At 49.4% G+C, this 17,340-nt stretch overlaps 1 protein-coding gene across 8 annotated transcripts in view; it reads right to left on the bottom strand.

The window, feature by feature from the left end:
* capn15 (calpain 15) overlaps positions 1-17,340 on the bottom strand; it is a 286,273-nt gene that overhangs the window by 28,362 nt on the left and 240,571 nt on the right. For all 8 annotated transcript variants that reach the window (XM_073060103.1, XM_073060101.1, XM_073060100.1 and 5 more), the window contains 2 exons: positions 11,424-11,632; positions 7,029-7,212 (listed from right to left, as the gene is read on the bottom strand). In XM_073060103.1, the coding sequence (XP_072916204.1) occupies positions 7,029-7,212; positions 11,424-11,632 (393 nt within the window). The remainder of the gene's footprint in view (positions 1-7,028; positions 7,213-11,423; positions 11,633-17,340) is intronic.

Here is a 17,340-nt window from a genome sequence, read left to right on the forward strand (position 1 = left end):
AGTCCAGACATCCCAGGAATTAACCTCGTGAATCTACGCTGCACTTCCTCTACAGCCAGGATGTCCTTCCTTAACCCTGGAGACCAAAACTGTACACAATACTCCAGGTGTGGTCTCACCAGGGCTCTGTACAAATGCAAGAGGATTTCCTTGCTCTTGTACTCAATTCCCTTTGTAATAAAGGCCAACATTCCATTAGCCTTCTTCACTGCCTGCTGCACTTGCTCATTCACCTTCAGTGACTGATGAACAAGGACTCCGAGATCTCTTTGTATTACTCCCTTACCCAACTCTATACCGTTCAGATAATAATCTGCCTTCCTGTTCTTACTCCCAAAGTGGATAACCTCACACTTATTCACATTAAACGCCATCTGCCAAGTATCTGCCCACTCACCCAGCCTATCCAAGTCACCCTGAATTCTCCTAACATCCTCATCACGTCACACTGCCACCCAGCTTAGTATCATCAGCAAATTTGCTGATGTTATTTTCTATGCCTTCATCCAAATCATTAACGTAAATGGTAAACAGCTGTGGTCCCAATACCGAGCCCTGTGGCACCCCACTAGTCACCACCTGCCATTCCGAGAAACACCCATTCACCACTACCCTTTGCTTTCTATCTGCCAACCAGTTTTCTATCCATGTCAATGCCTTCCCCCCGATGCCCTGAGCTTTGATTTTACCCACCAATCTTCTATGTGGGACCTTATCAAATGCCTTCTGAAAATCGAGGTACACTACATCCACTGGATCTCCCTTGTCTAACTTCCTGGTTACATCTTCGAAAAAATCCAACAGATTAGTCAAACATGATTTACCCTTGGTAAATCCATGCTGGCTCGGCCCAATCCTATCACTGCTATCTAGATATGCCACTATTTCATCCTTAATAATGGACTCTAGCATCTTTTCCACCACTGATGTCAGGCTGACAGGTCGATAGTTCTCTGTTTTCTCCCTCCCTCCTTTCTTAAAAAGTGGGATAACATTAGCCATTCTCCAATCCTCAGGAACTGATCCTGAATCTAAGGAACATTGGAAAATGATTACCAATGCATCCACAATTTCCAGGGCCACCTCCTTTAGTACCCTAGGGTGCAGACCATCTGGACCTGGGGATTTGTCAGCCTTCAGTCCCATCAGTCTTCTCATCACCGTTTCCTTCCGAATGTCAATCTGTTTCATTTCCTCTGTTACCCTATCTCCTTGGCCCATCCATACATCTGGGAGATTGCTTGTGTCTTCCTTAGTGAAAACAGATCTAAAGTACTCATTAAATTCTTCTGCCATTTCTCTGTTTCCCATAACAATTTCACCCAATTCATTCTTCAAGGGCCCAACATTGTTCTTAACTATCTTCTTTCTCTTCACATACCTAAAAAAGCTTTTGCTATCTTCCTTTATATTCCTGGCTAGCTTGCATTCGTACCTCATTTTTTCTCCCCGTATTGTCTTTTTAGTTGTTCTGTATTTTCTCCCCGTATTGTCTGTTCTTCCTTAAAAACTTCCCAATCATCTGTCCTCCCACTCACCTTAGCTCTGTCATATTTCCTTTTTTTTAATGCTATGCAGTCTCTGACTTTCTTTGTCAACCACTGAGGCCCCTTTCCCCCCTTTGAATCCTTCCTTCGCTGGGGGATGAACTGATTTTGCACCTTGTGCATTATTCCCAAGAATACCTGCCATTGCTGTTCCACTGTCTTTTCTGCTAGGCTATCCATCCAGTCAACTTTGGCCAGCTCCTCCCTCATGGCTCCATAGTTTCCCCTGTTCATCTGCAACACTGACACCTCCGAGCTGCCCTTATCCTTCTCAAATTGCAGATAAAAGCTTATCATATTGTGATCACTACCTCCTAATGGCTCCTTTACTGCGAGATCGCTTATCAAATCCTGTTCATTACATAACACAATCCAGAATAGTCTTGTCCCTGGTCGGCTCTCGTACAAGCTGTTCCAAGAATGCATTCCGTAGGCACTCTACAAACTCCCTATCCTGTGGTCCAGCACCAACCTGATTCTCCCAGTTCACCTGCATGTTGAAATCCCCCATAACTACTGCGACATTACCTTTGTCACATGCCAATGTTAACTCCCTATTCAACTTGCACCCAATATCCATGCTACTGTTTGCTGGCCTGTAGACAACACCCATTACGGTCCTTTTGCCCTTACTGTTCCTCAGTTCTATCCACACAGACTCTACTTCTCATGACCCTATGTCCCCCCTTGCAAAGGACTGAATCTCATTCCTCACCAACAGGGCCACCCCACCCCCTCTGCCCACATTTCTGTCCCTACGATAGCACGTATACCCTTGTACATTCATTTCCCAGGTCTGATCTCCCTGCAGCCATGTCTCCGTTATCCCAACAACATCATAGTTACCCATTCGCACCTGGGCTTCAAGCTCATTCGCCTTATTCCTGATACTTTGTGCATTCAGATATAGAATTTTTAACCCATTTCTCCTCTCTCTGTTTGAATCGCTGCCTATTGTGCTTAACCCAGCTCCCCGAACTCCCATCGGGCTATACGCCCCTAGAATTTTGTTGTCCTTCCTACATTTACTTATTCTTTCAACACATTTAACTCCATGTTCCGTCAGACCATCCCTCTGTACACTCACCACATTCACCAGGACGCTGCCTGGATTAGAGAGGGTGCAGAGGAGATTCACCAGGATGCTGCCTGGATTAGAGAGGGTGCAGAGGAGATTTACCAGGATGCTACATGGATTAGAAAGGGTGCAGAGGAGATTCACCAGGATGTTGCCTGGATTAGAGAGGGTGCACAGGAGATTCACTAGGATGCTGCCTGGATTAGAGAGGGTGCAGAGGAGATTCACCAGGATGCTGCCTGGATTAGACAGGGTGCAGAGGAGATTCACCAGGATGTTGCCTGGATTAGAGAGGGTGCAGAGGAGATTCACCAGGATGTTGCCTGGATCAGAGAGGGTGCAGAGGAGATTCACCAGGATGCTGCCTGGATTAGAGAGGGTACAGAGGAGATTCACCAGGATGCTGCCTGGATTAGAGAGGGTGCAGAGGAGATTCACCAGGATGTTGCCTGGATTAGAAAGGGTGCAGAGGAGATTCACCAGGATGCTGCCTGGATTAGAAAGGGTGCAGAGGAGATTTACCAGGATGCAGTTTGGATTAGAAAGGGTGCAGAGGAGATTTACCAGGATGCTACCTGGATTAGAAAGGGTGCACAGGAGATTCACCAGGATGCTGCCTGGATGAGAGAGGGTGCACAGGAGATTCACCAGGATGCTGCCTGGATGAGAGAGGGTGCACAGGAGATTCACCAGGATGCTGCCTGGATGAGAGAGCATGTCTTATGAAGATAGGATGAGCAAGCTGAAGCTTTTCTTTCTGGAGTGAAGGAGGATGAGAGCTGACTTGATAGAGGTGTACAAGATGATAAGAGGCATAGATTGAGTGTACAGCCAGAAACATTTGCCCAGGGCAGAAATGGATAAAAGAGAGGGTATAATTTTAAGGTGATTGGAGGAAAGTACAGACGGGATGTTAGAGATAAGTTCTCTACAGAGAGTGGTGGGCGTGTGGAATGTCCTGGTGGTAAAGGCAGATGCATTAGAGACATCTGAGATACTCTTAGATAGGCACGTGGATGACAGAGAAAAGGAGGGTTATGTTGGAGGGAAGGTTAAATTGATCTTAGAGAAGGTTGAAAAGTTAGCATCACACGACGGGCCGAAAGGCCTGTACTGTTGTGAGGCGTTCTCTGCTCGAACGAATGCCCAATATCCATGTTGTAAGTCAGTCACTGCACTGGCTGTGGCATAAGATGTGAGACTGCATATTTAGAGGGCATTGTAACTCCAGAGGACATACTCCTGAACTAAAGGCAGTGACAACACACTCGAAATGCTGGAGGAACTCAGCACATCAGGGAGCACCGGAACCCTTCAACATTTTGAGCCAAGACCCTTCGTCAGCACTGGAAAGATGGGAGGAGGGAAGAATAGGTGAGACCAGGTGAGGGGGAAGGTGGGTGTGTGGGAGATGGGAGGTGATAGGTGAGACCAGGTGAGGGGGAAGGTGAGTGTGTGGGAGATGGGAGGTGATAGGTGAGACCAGGTGAGGGGGAAGGTGAGTGTGTGGGAGATGGGAGGTGATAGGTGAGACCAGGTGAGGGGGAAGGTGAGTGTGCGGGAGATGGGAGGTGATAGGTGAGACCAGGTGAGGGGGAAGGTGGGTGTGCGGGAGATGGGAGGTGATAGGTGAGACCAGGTGAGGGGGAAGGTGAGTGTGCGGGAGATGGGAGGTGATAGGTGAGACCAGGTGAGGGGGAAGGTGAGTGTGCGGGAGATGGGAGGTGATAGGTGAGACCAGGTGAGGGGGAAGGTGGGTGTGCGGGAGATGGGAGGTGAAATAGGAAGCTGGGAGGTGATAGGTGAGACCAGGTGAAGGAGATGGAGGGTAAAGTAGGGAGATGGGAGGTCAGAATAAGAAGGTGAGAGAGGGAAAGGAGGATCCCACTTTCCAGATTCGTACCCACCTGGTTTCACCTATCACCTGCCAGCTTGTCCTCCTTCCCCTCCACCTGGCCCCCACCTTCTGATTCTGGCCTCTTTTCCCTTCCTTTCCAGTTCTGATGAAGAGTCTCAGCAGAAAATGCCGACTATCTATTCATTTCCAAAGACACTGCCTGACCTGCTGAGTTCCTCCAGCAGCTTGTGTGTGTTGACTCAACAATCGTGTCAGTTGTGTCCTTCCCTTGCCCCAGACCAGCTGGGGAGACTGGAAACACCAAAACTCCTCACTTTGTCCTTCTGACACACGGTGAGTTGTGTCCTTCCCTTGCCCCAGACCAGCTGGGGAGACTGGAAACACCAAAACTCCTCACTTTGTCCTTCTGACACACGGTGAGTTGTGTCCTTCCCTTGCCCCAGACCAGCTGGGGAGACTGGAAACACCAAAACTCCTCACTTTGTCCTTCTGACACACGGTGAGTTGTGTCCTTCCCTTGCCCCAGACCAGCTGGGGAGACTGGAAACACCAAAACTCCTCACTTTGTCCTGACACATGGTGAGTTGTGTCCTTCCCTTGCCCCAGACCAGCTGGGGAGACTGGAAACACCAAAACTCCTCACTTTGTCCTGACACACGGTGAGTTGTGTCCTTCCCTTGCCCCAGACCAGCTGGGGAGACTGGAAACACCAAAACTCCTCACTTTGTCCTTCTGACACACGGTGAGTTGTGTCCTTCCCTTGCCCCAGACCAGCTGGGGAGACTGGAAACACCAAAACTCCTCACTTTGTCCTTCTGACACACAGTGAAATGCATAATTTGTGTCAATGATCATCACAGTCCGAGGATGTGCTGGGGGCAGCCCACAAGTGTCGCCATGCTTCCTGCACCAACGTAACATGTCCACAATTTACTAACCCTAACCGGTACATCTTTGGACGGTGGGAGGAAACCGTACACGGGAAAAACGTACAGACTCCTTAGAGAGTGGAGATGGACAGCAAGCACCTCAGGTTTCTGAGACTAAATTCAGATAAAGGGTCTCAATACAGAACGTCAATTGTCTATCTCCCTCCACAGATGCTGCCAGACCCACTGAGCTCCTTGTTAGTTAATTTTTTTTTTAATTTAGCGATACAGCACAGTAACAGGCCCTTCCGGCCCAACAAGACAAATACACCCACATGACCAATTAACCCACTAACCTGGATGTATTTGGAATGTGGGAGGAAACCGGAGCATCCGGTACAAACTTTTTACGATCAGCGGTGGGAATTGAAGCCCAGTCGCTAGTGAGGTAAAGCGTTACGTTAACCATGTTGTCCCTTCGCATTAAGCCCTTATAACCTGTTTCACCCTTGGCCGACATCATGGCAGATCTATGCAGCCAGCCCCATCAGGTTCCATGCTTCCGTGCTTACAACACACTCATGGGGCTGCAATACATGTTATTACTGATACTAAGGTGAGGTGGGGACTGGGCCCTCACGCTGCAGGGTTGTCTGTTGTGGCTGCTCAGAGGTGGAGATGCCGGAGGTGGTTTGGGAGAGCAGAGGCGTCTGTGGGAGCACTGGAATATGTAATTGGTTGGGGAAGCGGGCGGTTGGCCCCTTCCATCGGTGCTGCTCTCCAGTGTTTGCTCAGTGCTGCCCCCAGTGTTTGCTCAGTGCTGCCCTCCAGTGTTTGCTCAGTGCTGCCCTCGTGTTTGCTCAGTGCTGCCCTCCAGTGTTTGCTCAGTGCTGCCCCAGTGTTTGCTCAGTGCTGCCCCCAGTGTTTGCTCAGTGCTGCTCTCCAGTGTTTGCTCAGTGCTGCTCTCGTGTTTGCTCAGTGCTGCTCTCGTGTTTGCTCAGTGCTGCCCCCAGTGTTTGCTCAGTGCTGCCCTCCAGTGTTTGCTCAGTGCTGCCCTCCAGTGTTTGCTCAGTGCTGCCCCCAGTGTTTGCTCAGTGCTGCCCTCCAGTGTTTGCTCAGTGCTGCCCCCAGTGTTTGCTCAGTGCTGCCCTCAGTGTTTGCTCAGTGCTGCCCTCCAGTGTTTGCTCAGTGCTGCCCTCCAGTGTTTGCTCAGTGCTGCTCTCGTGTTTGCTCAGTGCTGCTCTCCAGTGTTTGCTCAGTGCTGCCCTCCAGTGTTTGCTCAGTGCTGCCCTCCAGTGTTTGCTCAGTGCTGCCCTCCAGTGTTTGCTCAGTGCTGCCCTCCAGTGTTTGCTCAGTGCTGCTCTCCAGTGTTTGCTCAGTGCTGCCCTCCAGTGTTTGCTCAGTGCTGCTCTCCAGTGTTTGCTCAGTGCTGCCCTCCAGTGTTTGCTCGGTGAAAGAACAAGCTGGACCAGGATAACATCCCATACCATTCATGGACTTGGGCTATATATATTTTTTTGACTGTATGATTGCACACGTGCTAAGTGCTGAGTGCTGTTGTTACAGTGTTTTGCACCTTGGGCCCAGAGGAACGCTGTTTCGTTTGGTTATGTTCATGTATGGTTGAATGATAATTAAACTCTAAATTTGAATTTGAAGGATGCGAGCCTTGGTACCTGAGAGAAGAGAAGGTATCCGTATTCGTCGCAGGGTAACATGTCGTCCACTAGCACGGTGATCCAGGTCCCATCCTTGCAGAGCCGCACCTGGTAGGCACCCTCCAGGCAGATGGTCCGAGTGATCATCACCCTCTCCACGAGTTCCGGTCGTTCAGCAAGCACAGCGAGGGCGCTCAGAAACCTGCAACGCACAGCAAAAAGAGCAAGGAGGTAATGCTGAGGATTTATATCGCTTTGGTCAGACTTAGAGTACTATAAGCAGTTTGAGGCTCCAGAAAGGATATGCTGGTGTTGCTGAGAATCAAGAGGAAGTTCACGAGAATAAAAGGGTTAACGTATGAGGAGTGTTTGATGGCTCTGGGCCTGTAACTCTCTGGAGTTTCGAAGAATGAGGGGGAATCTCATTTTTTTTAAGATTAGCTTTATTTGTCACGCGTACATCAGAATATCAAAGTGGCCCACGGCTTCCTCTTCTGCCAAGATGAGGCCACGCTGAGGGTGGAGGAGCAAGACCTTATATTCCATCTGGGTAGCCTTCAACCTGATGGCATGAATATCAATTTCACCTTCCCTCCCCCTCCCCTCTTCCCCACTCTGGCCCCTTACCTCTTCTCACCTACTTATAACCTCCTCCTTCCCTTTCTTCTATGGTCCACTCTCCTCTCCAGCCCTGTACCTTTCCTAATCACCTGGCTTCACCTATCACCTTCTAGCTATCTTCTCCCCTCCCTCCACCTTTTTATTCTGGTTTCTTCCCCCTTCTTTTCTAGTCCTGATGAAGGGTCTCGGCCTGAAACACTGACTGTTTATTCCCTTCCACAGATGCTGCCTGACCTGCTGAGTTCCTCCAGCATTCTGTGTGTGTTATAGGAAATGTGTTGTTTACACTGGGGATGTGCTGGAGGCAACCCACAGACGTTGCCATGCTTGTGGCACTAACATAGCTTGTCCCCTCTTACTAACCCTAACCTACGCACCTCGGACTGTGGGAGGAAACCGGAGCACCCGGAGAATACCCACATGGTCACGGGAAGAATACACAAACTGCTTACAGACAGCGGCGGGAATTGAACCCAGATCACTGGTGCTGTTACAGTGTTACACTACCACTATGTTACTGTGCCACACACATTAACGTCAGAAAACCCTCCAAATAAACAAGCCAGGCATTGTTGGAAAAACACAACGATTAACAGTGAAACAGCAGTTCCAAACAAGAATCCTATCAAAAATCTCCCAAAATACAATGCTGTCTGACCCAAGTATTCCTATCTTTCATTGGTACTGGAATTGGTTTATTCTTGTCACAGGTACAGAGATACAGTGAGGAGCTTGTCTTGCACACTTCACACAGATCAGATCATTACACTGTGCAGCAATAACAACGCAGAATAAAGTGTAACAGCCTCAGAGACAGTGCTGTGCAGGTAAACAATACAAGCAAGATCATAATGAGGCGGATTGTGAGGCCAAGATTCCACCTTATTGTTCAATAGTCTAATAAGCTGTCTCTCAGCCTGTATCTTCTGCCTGTTGGGACAGGGGAGAAGAGGGAACGCTGTCTCCCCTCTTCCATCAGAAGGAGATGCAAAAACAATCCTCCGGTGGAGAGACAGAGGGTGCCAGTCCTCAAGATGGGGGCTTGGAGAAGTGACGTAGGAGATTGTAACACGGGAACAGCGAGTTGCTGGTCTCTGTTCTTGTTGTTGCAGGAGCGATCTCTCTCTCCCTCGATGGCAGACAGCCTGTCTGGGATACCCACACGCTGGTCAGTGAACTCTAGTTCGATGGACTTTTTGGTGCTGGTGGGGGTGGGGGGAGGATTGGTGCTTCTGCTGGTGTGGGTGAGGGGGTTGGTGGTTTCTGCTGGTGTGGGTGAGGGGGTTGGGGGTTAGTGCTTCTGCTGGTGTGGGTGAGGGGGTTGGGGGATTGGTGCTTCTGCTGGTGTGGGTGAGGGGGGTTGGTGGTTTCTGCTGGTGTGGGTGAGGGGGTTGGGGGTTGGTGCTTCTGCTGGTGTGGGTGAGGGGGTTGGGGGATTGGTGCTTCTGCTAGTGTGGGTGAGGGGGGTTGGTGGTTTCTGCTGGTGTGGGTGAGGGGGTTGGTGGTTTCTGCTGGTGTGGGTGAGGGGGTTGGGGGTTGGTGCTTCTGCTGGTGTGGGTGAGGGGGGTTGGTGGTTTCTGCTGGTGTGGGTGAGGGGGTTGGGGGTTGGTGCTTCTGCTGGTGTGGGTGAGGGGGTTGGGGGTTGGTGCTTCTGCTGGTGTGGGTGAGGGGGTTGGTGGTTTCTGCTGGTGTGGGTGAGGGGGTTAGGGGTTGGTGCTTCTGCTGGTGTGGGTGAGGGGGTTGGTGGTTTCTGCTGGTGTGGGAGAGGGGGTTGGGGGTTGGTGCTTCTGCTGGTGTGGGTGAGGGGGTTGGTGGTTTCTGCTGGTGTGGGAGAGGGGGTTGGGGGTTGGTGCTTCTGCTCGTGTGGGTGAGGGGGTTAGGGGTTGGTGCTTCTGCTGGTGTGGGTGAGGGGGTTGGTGGTTTCTGCTGGTGTGGGAGAGGGGGTTGGGGGTTGGTGCTTCTGCTGGTGTGGGTGAGGGGGTTGGTGGTTTCTGCTAGTGTGGGTGAGGGGGTTGGGGGTTGGTGCTTCTGCTGGTGTGGGTGAGGGGGTTGGTGGTTTCTGCTGGTGTGGATGAGGGGGTTGGTGGTTTCTGCTGGTGTGGGTGAGGGGGTTGGTGGTTTCTGCTGGTGTAGATGAGGGGGTTGGTGGTTTCTGCTGGTGTGGGTGATAATTCCATCACTGAAGAAGGGTCGTACGTATTATGGTCATAGTCGGTGACAACAGGACTTCGGAAGACAACGGGAAGATCGACGGCAACAGCTCACCTCTCTCTCTCTCTCCAACGTTACTCAACTAACTACCTCGAACTGAACTGAACTCTCTTCATCACATCGTAAGACTGTACCCATTTACCCCTGGGTTTGAAAGAGCCTGGTTTTGTTCCTATTTCCACACATATATATATCTATATCATTGCTAACCTGTTTGACATATTTGCATTTATAGTTACTAATAAACACTATTAGTTTATAGCAATACCAGACTCCAGTGTGTCTTCCATTTCTGCTGGTTCTTTAACCCGGTGCTAGGGAGAAGCAACCATCTCGCCATGTTTAATAGTCATAGTGTCATAGAACACTACAGCACAGAAACAGGCCCTTCAGCCCATCTAGTCTGCCTAGTCCCATTGACCTGCATCTGGACCACAGCCCTCTATACACTGCCCATTCATGTACCTATCCAAATTTCTCTTAAATGTTGTAATCGAACCCACATCCACCACTTCCATGGGCAGCTCGTTCCACACTCCCCCCCCCCGAGTAAAGATGTTCCCCCTCATGTTCCCTTAAACATTTCACCTTTCATCCTTAGCCTATGACCTCTACTTTTAGACTCACCCAACCTCAGTGGAAAAAGCCCGCTTGCATTTACCCTATCTATACCCCTCATAATTTTGCTCCGGGTAACGGACAGCTTGCCTTGTCGTCAGTGCGTGGTGTACCTAATCTCTGCCTCTGTCTCTGTCCCCGCTCCTCACCACAGCACTTATTCACAGCGGCCAACAAAGGTCTGACTTCCATTCACTTCTGCAGCAGCCCGTGGCCAGATAGAGCAGGGGCTTCTGAAGGAGTCAGGAGGGTCGTACCTGAATCAGGGAACACTGAGTGCAGTACCGATAATCCAGGAAACTGGGAGGTGGATCAAAGCTCAGAGCGAGGCAGACAGCGGCCGCTGGCATCGATGAAGAACAATCAAACGATGCCACCGCCTCTGAAGCCAGAAGAAAGATCACAGACAGCAGTACATCAAACACATTCCTCATCTGCCCAGACAGCTGCTGTGTCCTCCGGAGGTTAAAGAAATTCAACATGTCCCCCTTGACCCTTGCTGTACCTGTGACAGTTTGAAACGGCAGGGAGTTGTGCACACAGCTCATCATGGGAACCAGCCTCACTCTCTCCACACTTCTCAGCAAAGGGATAAATACCTCATTTATTGGCAAAGTCAATGACACCTCCCCCACTCTGGATATGCTATCTTCTCGCCTCTCCCATCGGGCAGAAGATAGAAAAACCTGAAACACGTAACACCATACTCAAGGACAGTTTCTACCTCCCGTTATAAGACTATTGATCAACCCCAAGAAAGCTGAGACAGACTCTTGACCCCACAGCCTACTGCGTTATGACCTTGCACTCTCTCTGTAACCGTCACACTTTACTCTGCACTCTCTCTGTAACCGTCACACTTTACTCTGCACTCTGTTATCGTTTTCCCTTGTGCTACCAAAGTGCGGGTGCCACGCAAAACAAAGATTTTCACTGTACCTCAGTAATGAGAAACCAACTCACCAGCAATTTCCCAGCAGTCCCTGGGAGATATCGGAAGGACGCGGAGTCCTGAAGATGGACCATTTGACGTTCCGATCTTTGAAAGTGTTGCAGCTGATTTCATGGGGCCGCAGCCACTGCTTCACCCGCTGCTGGACACTGTCCCCCTCGGGGAAGCCGACAGATTGTGGGCCTGGAGGGAAGCTGTCATCCACAAAATTCACATTGTTCTGAGAGGCGGAAACAAACGTCTTGTTAGGAATGAGGGAAAAAAACACAAAAGACCAATGCAGAGCATCACATTCCCTCCGAGTTGCGAGGGAACGCGGTCGCCCAGTAACTGAGGTATTCTCGTGCACATAGTCTTCATTGCCACACAGCAGTAATTGGACACAGCTAGAAAAAATTTATGAAACATCAAAGATTTTCATTGTTGTTTACTTTAATTAATAATTGAAAACTAATTTTTCAATTTTCATTCTAAATATTCATAGTATCATTCATTAGTTCGTTATATGCCGTGTAGTATGAGGTAGGTGATCATGGTCACATGACCATGATTGCTCTTGGAAAGCTTTTCGACAGAGCTGGTTTGCCGTTGCCTTCTGGGCAGTGTCTTTACAAGACGGGTGACCCCAGCCATTATCAATACTCTTCAGAGATTGTCTGCCTGGTGTCAATGGTCACATAACCAGGACTTGTGATCTGCACCAGCTGTTCATTCGACCGTCCACCACCTGCTCCCATGGCTTTATGTGACCCTGATCGGGGGCTGAACAGGTGCTACACCTTGTCCGAGGGTGACTTACAGGCTGGCGGAGGGGAGGAGCACCTTACACCTCCTTTGGTAGAGACATATGTCCACCCCACCACCTTGCACAGTATGCATCTCTAAAAAACATGTAAAGTGCTGCACAAGTTTTCCTGCTCGGAGCTACGGTTGGTCCACACAGCTGTAAAAAATATTAGAGGGGACATTGCCAGCGTACCAACCCTCTGAGCTTGACAGAGCAGCAAACTATCCAGCACAGTGTGTAGAAGAGTACAGCACAGCGCAGGCCCTTCCTTTTAACCTGTTCTAAGATCACTGCTTCTCTTTCATCCACGTGTCTGTCTAAGAGTCTCTGAAATGCCCCTAAAGTATCTGCCTGTACCACCACCCCTGGCAGCAGGTTCCACTCTGCGTAAAAACCTTCCTTTGACATATCACCATGCTATGCCCTCTTGTATCAGCCACTGCAGTCTTGGGAAAATGGGGCTGCCTACCCACTCTCTCAATGTCTTTTATCATCTTATTCTGTACGCCTCTATCAAGTCACCTCTCATCCTCCTTCACTCCAAAGAGGAAATCCCTAGCTCGCTCAACCTATCCTCATAAGACAAGCTCTCTAATCCAGGCAGCAACCCTCTCTAAAGTCTCCACATCCTTCCTATAATGAGGTGACCAGACTTTAAATCAGTAAAAAATATTTCTGAGGCTTCATAATCATAGGAGATTCTGCAGAAGGTACAAACTTGGAGCAACACATATAAAATGCTGGAGGAACTCAGGTCAGGTAGCAATGGAGACTCCAATGGTCGGGGTCGACCATGGATGTGGTGTCCCAGCTGTCTAGACGATACACAAGCCAGGGCAGTCCGATATCAAGAGCAAGCTGTTGCCCATGCCGCAGGCTCCCCTCTCCTCACAGCTGATGAACCCAAAGGAACGGCAGAGACCGATACAGTTTGGCACCAGCGTCACAGGAGTTGCCAGTCAGTGTTGAACTCAACATTGGACTGCTTTAGTGACTCCGGCTCTGCAGTTTTCCTTGGGGTTTACTCCCAAAGCCTTTCCCAAGAGTGGGAAAGATCATGAAGGAACAAGATCAGAGTTTTCCTTCTCCTAAGGGAGCTTCCAACTGTGACTGACGAGCCCCACCTGCCCAAAGTGTCTGACTTGAAGTTCTCAGTAACTTGCCTTTGTCCCTTCTCCTGTCAGTAGAAACGGTTCTGTTAGACCTGGTTGTCAGTGGCTATTTGAGACACACACCATTGGGAGCATTTAATAGGTTGTGAGAGCTTATCTCCACTAACCGCCCCCCCGGTAATGACAATCTTAAGGAAACAGGCAGCGTACTTGGAGGGGAATAAACAGTCAATGTTTCGGGGCGAGACCCTGATTGCTTCAAACATTCCTGATGAAAGTAACGTTTTGAAACGATTGTTAAAGCAATTGCAATGTGTGTTAACTTGTTGGGAGCAAAGCATGATGGTTAACTAAGTCACACATGGTGCTTTCTTCAAAAGACGTGACAAGTCTAGTTAAAGCCTGCAGGCTGCAGGGGCTGGAATCAAGGCACAGGATGAGCCGGAGTTGTGCTGTACATGAAACTGATGAATAATGAGTGAAAAAGAATCCATTATGTCTGCATAGAATGCACTAATGAAATATAGTCCTATAAACAACAACATCAATTATGTCTACTAGGAATGTGTTAATGATGTATGGTTCTCCAAAAGCAACATAAATCAGTTCAACCAGAAACGTACTAACAACGGTGGGTCATCAAACAAGGTGGATTTAGGAGCTTAATATTGACTTCATTTATGTATCAAAATAAACTGTAAATATTTACACTGTGCAAAAGTCTTAGGCACATGTAAGATAATTCTGTAAAGGGAAAGGGAGAGGGAAAACTCTGATCTCAAATCTCTACTGCTTGCGGCTGTACCCATTCATGGGGAGTCCGAGGGAAGAGTCCAGAGTTTTCCCTCTCCTAGATGAGTTGAAGGGCCCCATCTGCCTAAAGCTGCTGGTTTTAAGGCCCCAGTAACCTGTCAGCTGGCTGAGTCCCTCAGCAGTCCTATGTGGAGTTCAACACTGACTGGAAACTCCTGCGACGCTGCTGGTTTTAAGGCCCCAGTAACCTGTCAGCTGGCTGAGTCCCTCAGCAGTCCTATGTGGAGTTCAACACTGACTGGAAACTCCTGCGACGCTGCTGGTTTTAAGGCCCCAGTAACCTGTCAGCTGGCTGAGTCCCTCAGCAGTCCTATGTGGAGTTCAACACTGACTGGAAACTCCTGCGACGCTGCTGGTTTTAAGGCCCCAGTAACCTGTCAGCTGGCTGAGTCCCTCAGCAGTCCTATGTGGAGTTCAACACTGACTGGAAACTCCTGCGACGCTGCTGGTGCCGAACTCTGCCGGTCCCTGCCGTTCCTTTGGATTCATCAGGAAAGGGGGAGCTTGCTAAATGGGCAACAGCTCGCTCTCCATATTGTACTGCCCAGGCTTGCGTAGCTAGACAGCTAGGATGCAACATCTAGGGTCGACCCTGATTAACAAAGGCTTCAGGCAGTATCCAGGGGAACCTCTTCTGCCCCCCCGCAGACCCCCCCCACTTCCTTCCTGCAATGAACCAGAACGGAACACGTTATTCCAAAAGCAGCCCAACGACGGTTTTATAGAGCTGCACTGTGACTTCCCAATCCTTGTCCTCAGCCCCAACCCACGCCATCCTATCTCCTTGCAGAGCCGTGCACTTGGACCCTGAGATGGCTCTGTACATCAGTGCTTCTCAGAGTCCTGCCATTTACAAGCAATTAAAGTTCAAAGCAAATTAAAGTATCTTCAGCAGATGCCACCATATACTACCTGACATTCACAGTAAATACAAAGCAACACAATCGAATCAGTGAAAAACCACACACAAGATGGACAAACAACCAATGTGCAAAAGACAACAAACTGTGTAAATACAAAAAGAAGATTGAAATAATAATAATAAATAAATAAATAAGCAATAAATATCAAGAACATGAGGTGAAGATTCCTTGAAAGTGAGTCCACAGGCTGTGGAATCAGTTCAGAGTTGAGGTGAGTGACGTTATCCCCTCTGATGGTTGTTCCTGACCCTGATGGTGTGGGTATGGAAGACATTTGAGCCAATAACACAGCTTCAAAGGTCATGCACAAGTAGGTTATGATAAAAGAAACCATTAGCAGGTTAGATTTAGTCAGTCACAAGAAAACCATTGACACAGCTGAGTGAACTGTCATGAGTAGTGCAGGTGCTGGGCCAGCAGAGGGCGCTGGATGACATGTACAGGTCTGATTCTGAAAATTCAGTCAAAGATCGAAGTAAATTTATTAACAAAGTATGTAGATTCTCCAATTACTGTACTACTGAGGTTCATTTCTTGCAGGCATTCACAATAGAACAAAGAAATACAATAGAGTCAGTGAAAACAATATGCAAAAAAGAATACACAAAGCTAACAAATAATACAACAAACATAGAAACAAATAATATTGATAACAAGAGTTGTAGAGTCCTTGAAAGTGAGTCCATAGGCTGTGGAATCAGTGCAGTGTTGGGGTGAGTGAAGCTGTCCCCTCTGGTTCAGGAGCCTGATGGTTGAGGGATGAGAACTGTTCCTGAACCTGGTGGTGTGAGTCTTGTGGCTCCTCCTACTCCAGTGAGGAGAGAGCACGGCCTGGATGAGGGGGTTTTTGATGATGGATGTCGCTTTCTCGAGGCAGTGTTCCTTATTGATGTGCTCAATGGTGGAAAGGGTTTTATCCGTGATAGAAGTCTACCCTAGACTATTCCGTTCTTGAGCTTAGGTGCAGAGCAGACCATGACATAATCAGTCAGGTTACTCTTCACTGTGTATCTATAGAAGTTTTTTTACAATTTCAGATGATGTGCCAAATTGGCACAAAACTCTTAAGAAATTAGAGGCACTTCTGAGCCTTCTGTGTAATGGCAGTTACACGCTAGGCCCAGGACAATCTCAGAGAGGGAGGGTGAAGGCTGAACAAAGAACACTACAGCACATGAACAGGATCCTCAGCTCATGATGCTGTGCTGATCTAATTAAGCAATTCCCTTCTGCCTACACACGTCCATGTCCCTCCATTCCCTACACAATGTCCACATCCCTCCATTCTCTACACTAGTGGTCACCAACCTTTTCAAGCCCAAGATCCCCCACCTCAGCCTTAGTGAAAAGCGAGATCGACTAGTTACACGCATACGCACCGGGGCAGAAAAGACCAGAAATATAAATAATGTATAAACACCAGGGGTGCCCACCCTTTTTTGCACCACGGACCTGTTTAATATTGACAATATTCTTGCAGACCGGCCGACAGGGGGGGGTTGGTGTTAAACACGACCGGAATACACCGATACAGGTTCCTTATGTCCAGTCTATTCTGCAATTTTGCGGCTCTTGGCACTTAGCTCTGTCCCGCTTGCTCACGTTTTTTCCGCTGAAAAATCTCAACGCGTTTGTCTTTAAGTGCAGGGTGCTTGGACTCAAGGGGCTGAAGCCATTTTGAGGGCTTCATTGCCTCGGATAGCCTCCCGGCCCAAACTGCAGCCTCTGCCCGTCCACCGCCAGACGCCTTGGCCAGGTGTGGCTGGTCGTGGGTGGGGTGAGAGGACAAGGTCAGGGCAGGAGGCCCCCGTGTCGGGGCCGCGGCAGTCGCAGTCTGGAGAGAGCGGCCGACTGAGCGAGGAGTGTGACAGGACCCCCGCCCGCCCCCCCTTGTAGGATCTATCGGCTGACAAAAGTTTGTTTCAGTAGATCGCAGCGCGGTAGCTGCTCTGATTCTTACGAAACCTTGAGCCCGAATTAGGTCGGCTGCGAATATTTTAGCACCGGGTTCCCCACGAACATTCGGTGTGCGAAACAGGTTTAGGGGCGGCGCCCATCTGTCCGGGCCGGTAGCAAAGGCACTTCACGCCAGCCGCGCTCCAGGCCAGTACCAACAGCACTTCCCGCCGACCGCCCGAGGCCAACCAGTGATCCCTGCCACAAGGGTATCACTGCATTTAGGCGAGTGATGACCTCGCGTGGGTTCAAGTTCAACAGTGGGCGTGACAGGGAATGAGGAAAGGTGCAGCTGACTCATATTGTTTCCTCGCAGCCCGGTGGTTGGGGACCACTG

The sequence above is a fragment of the Hemitrygon akajei genome, chromosome 11 (genome assembly GCF_048418815.1).
Source record: "Hemitrygon akajei chromosome 11, sHemAka1.3, whole genome shotgun sequence".
Taxonomy (NCBI): Eukaryota; Metazoa; Chordata; class Chondrichthyes; order Myliobatiformes; family Dasyatidae; genus Hemitrygon; species Hemitrygon akajei.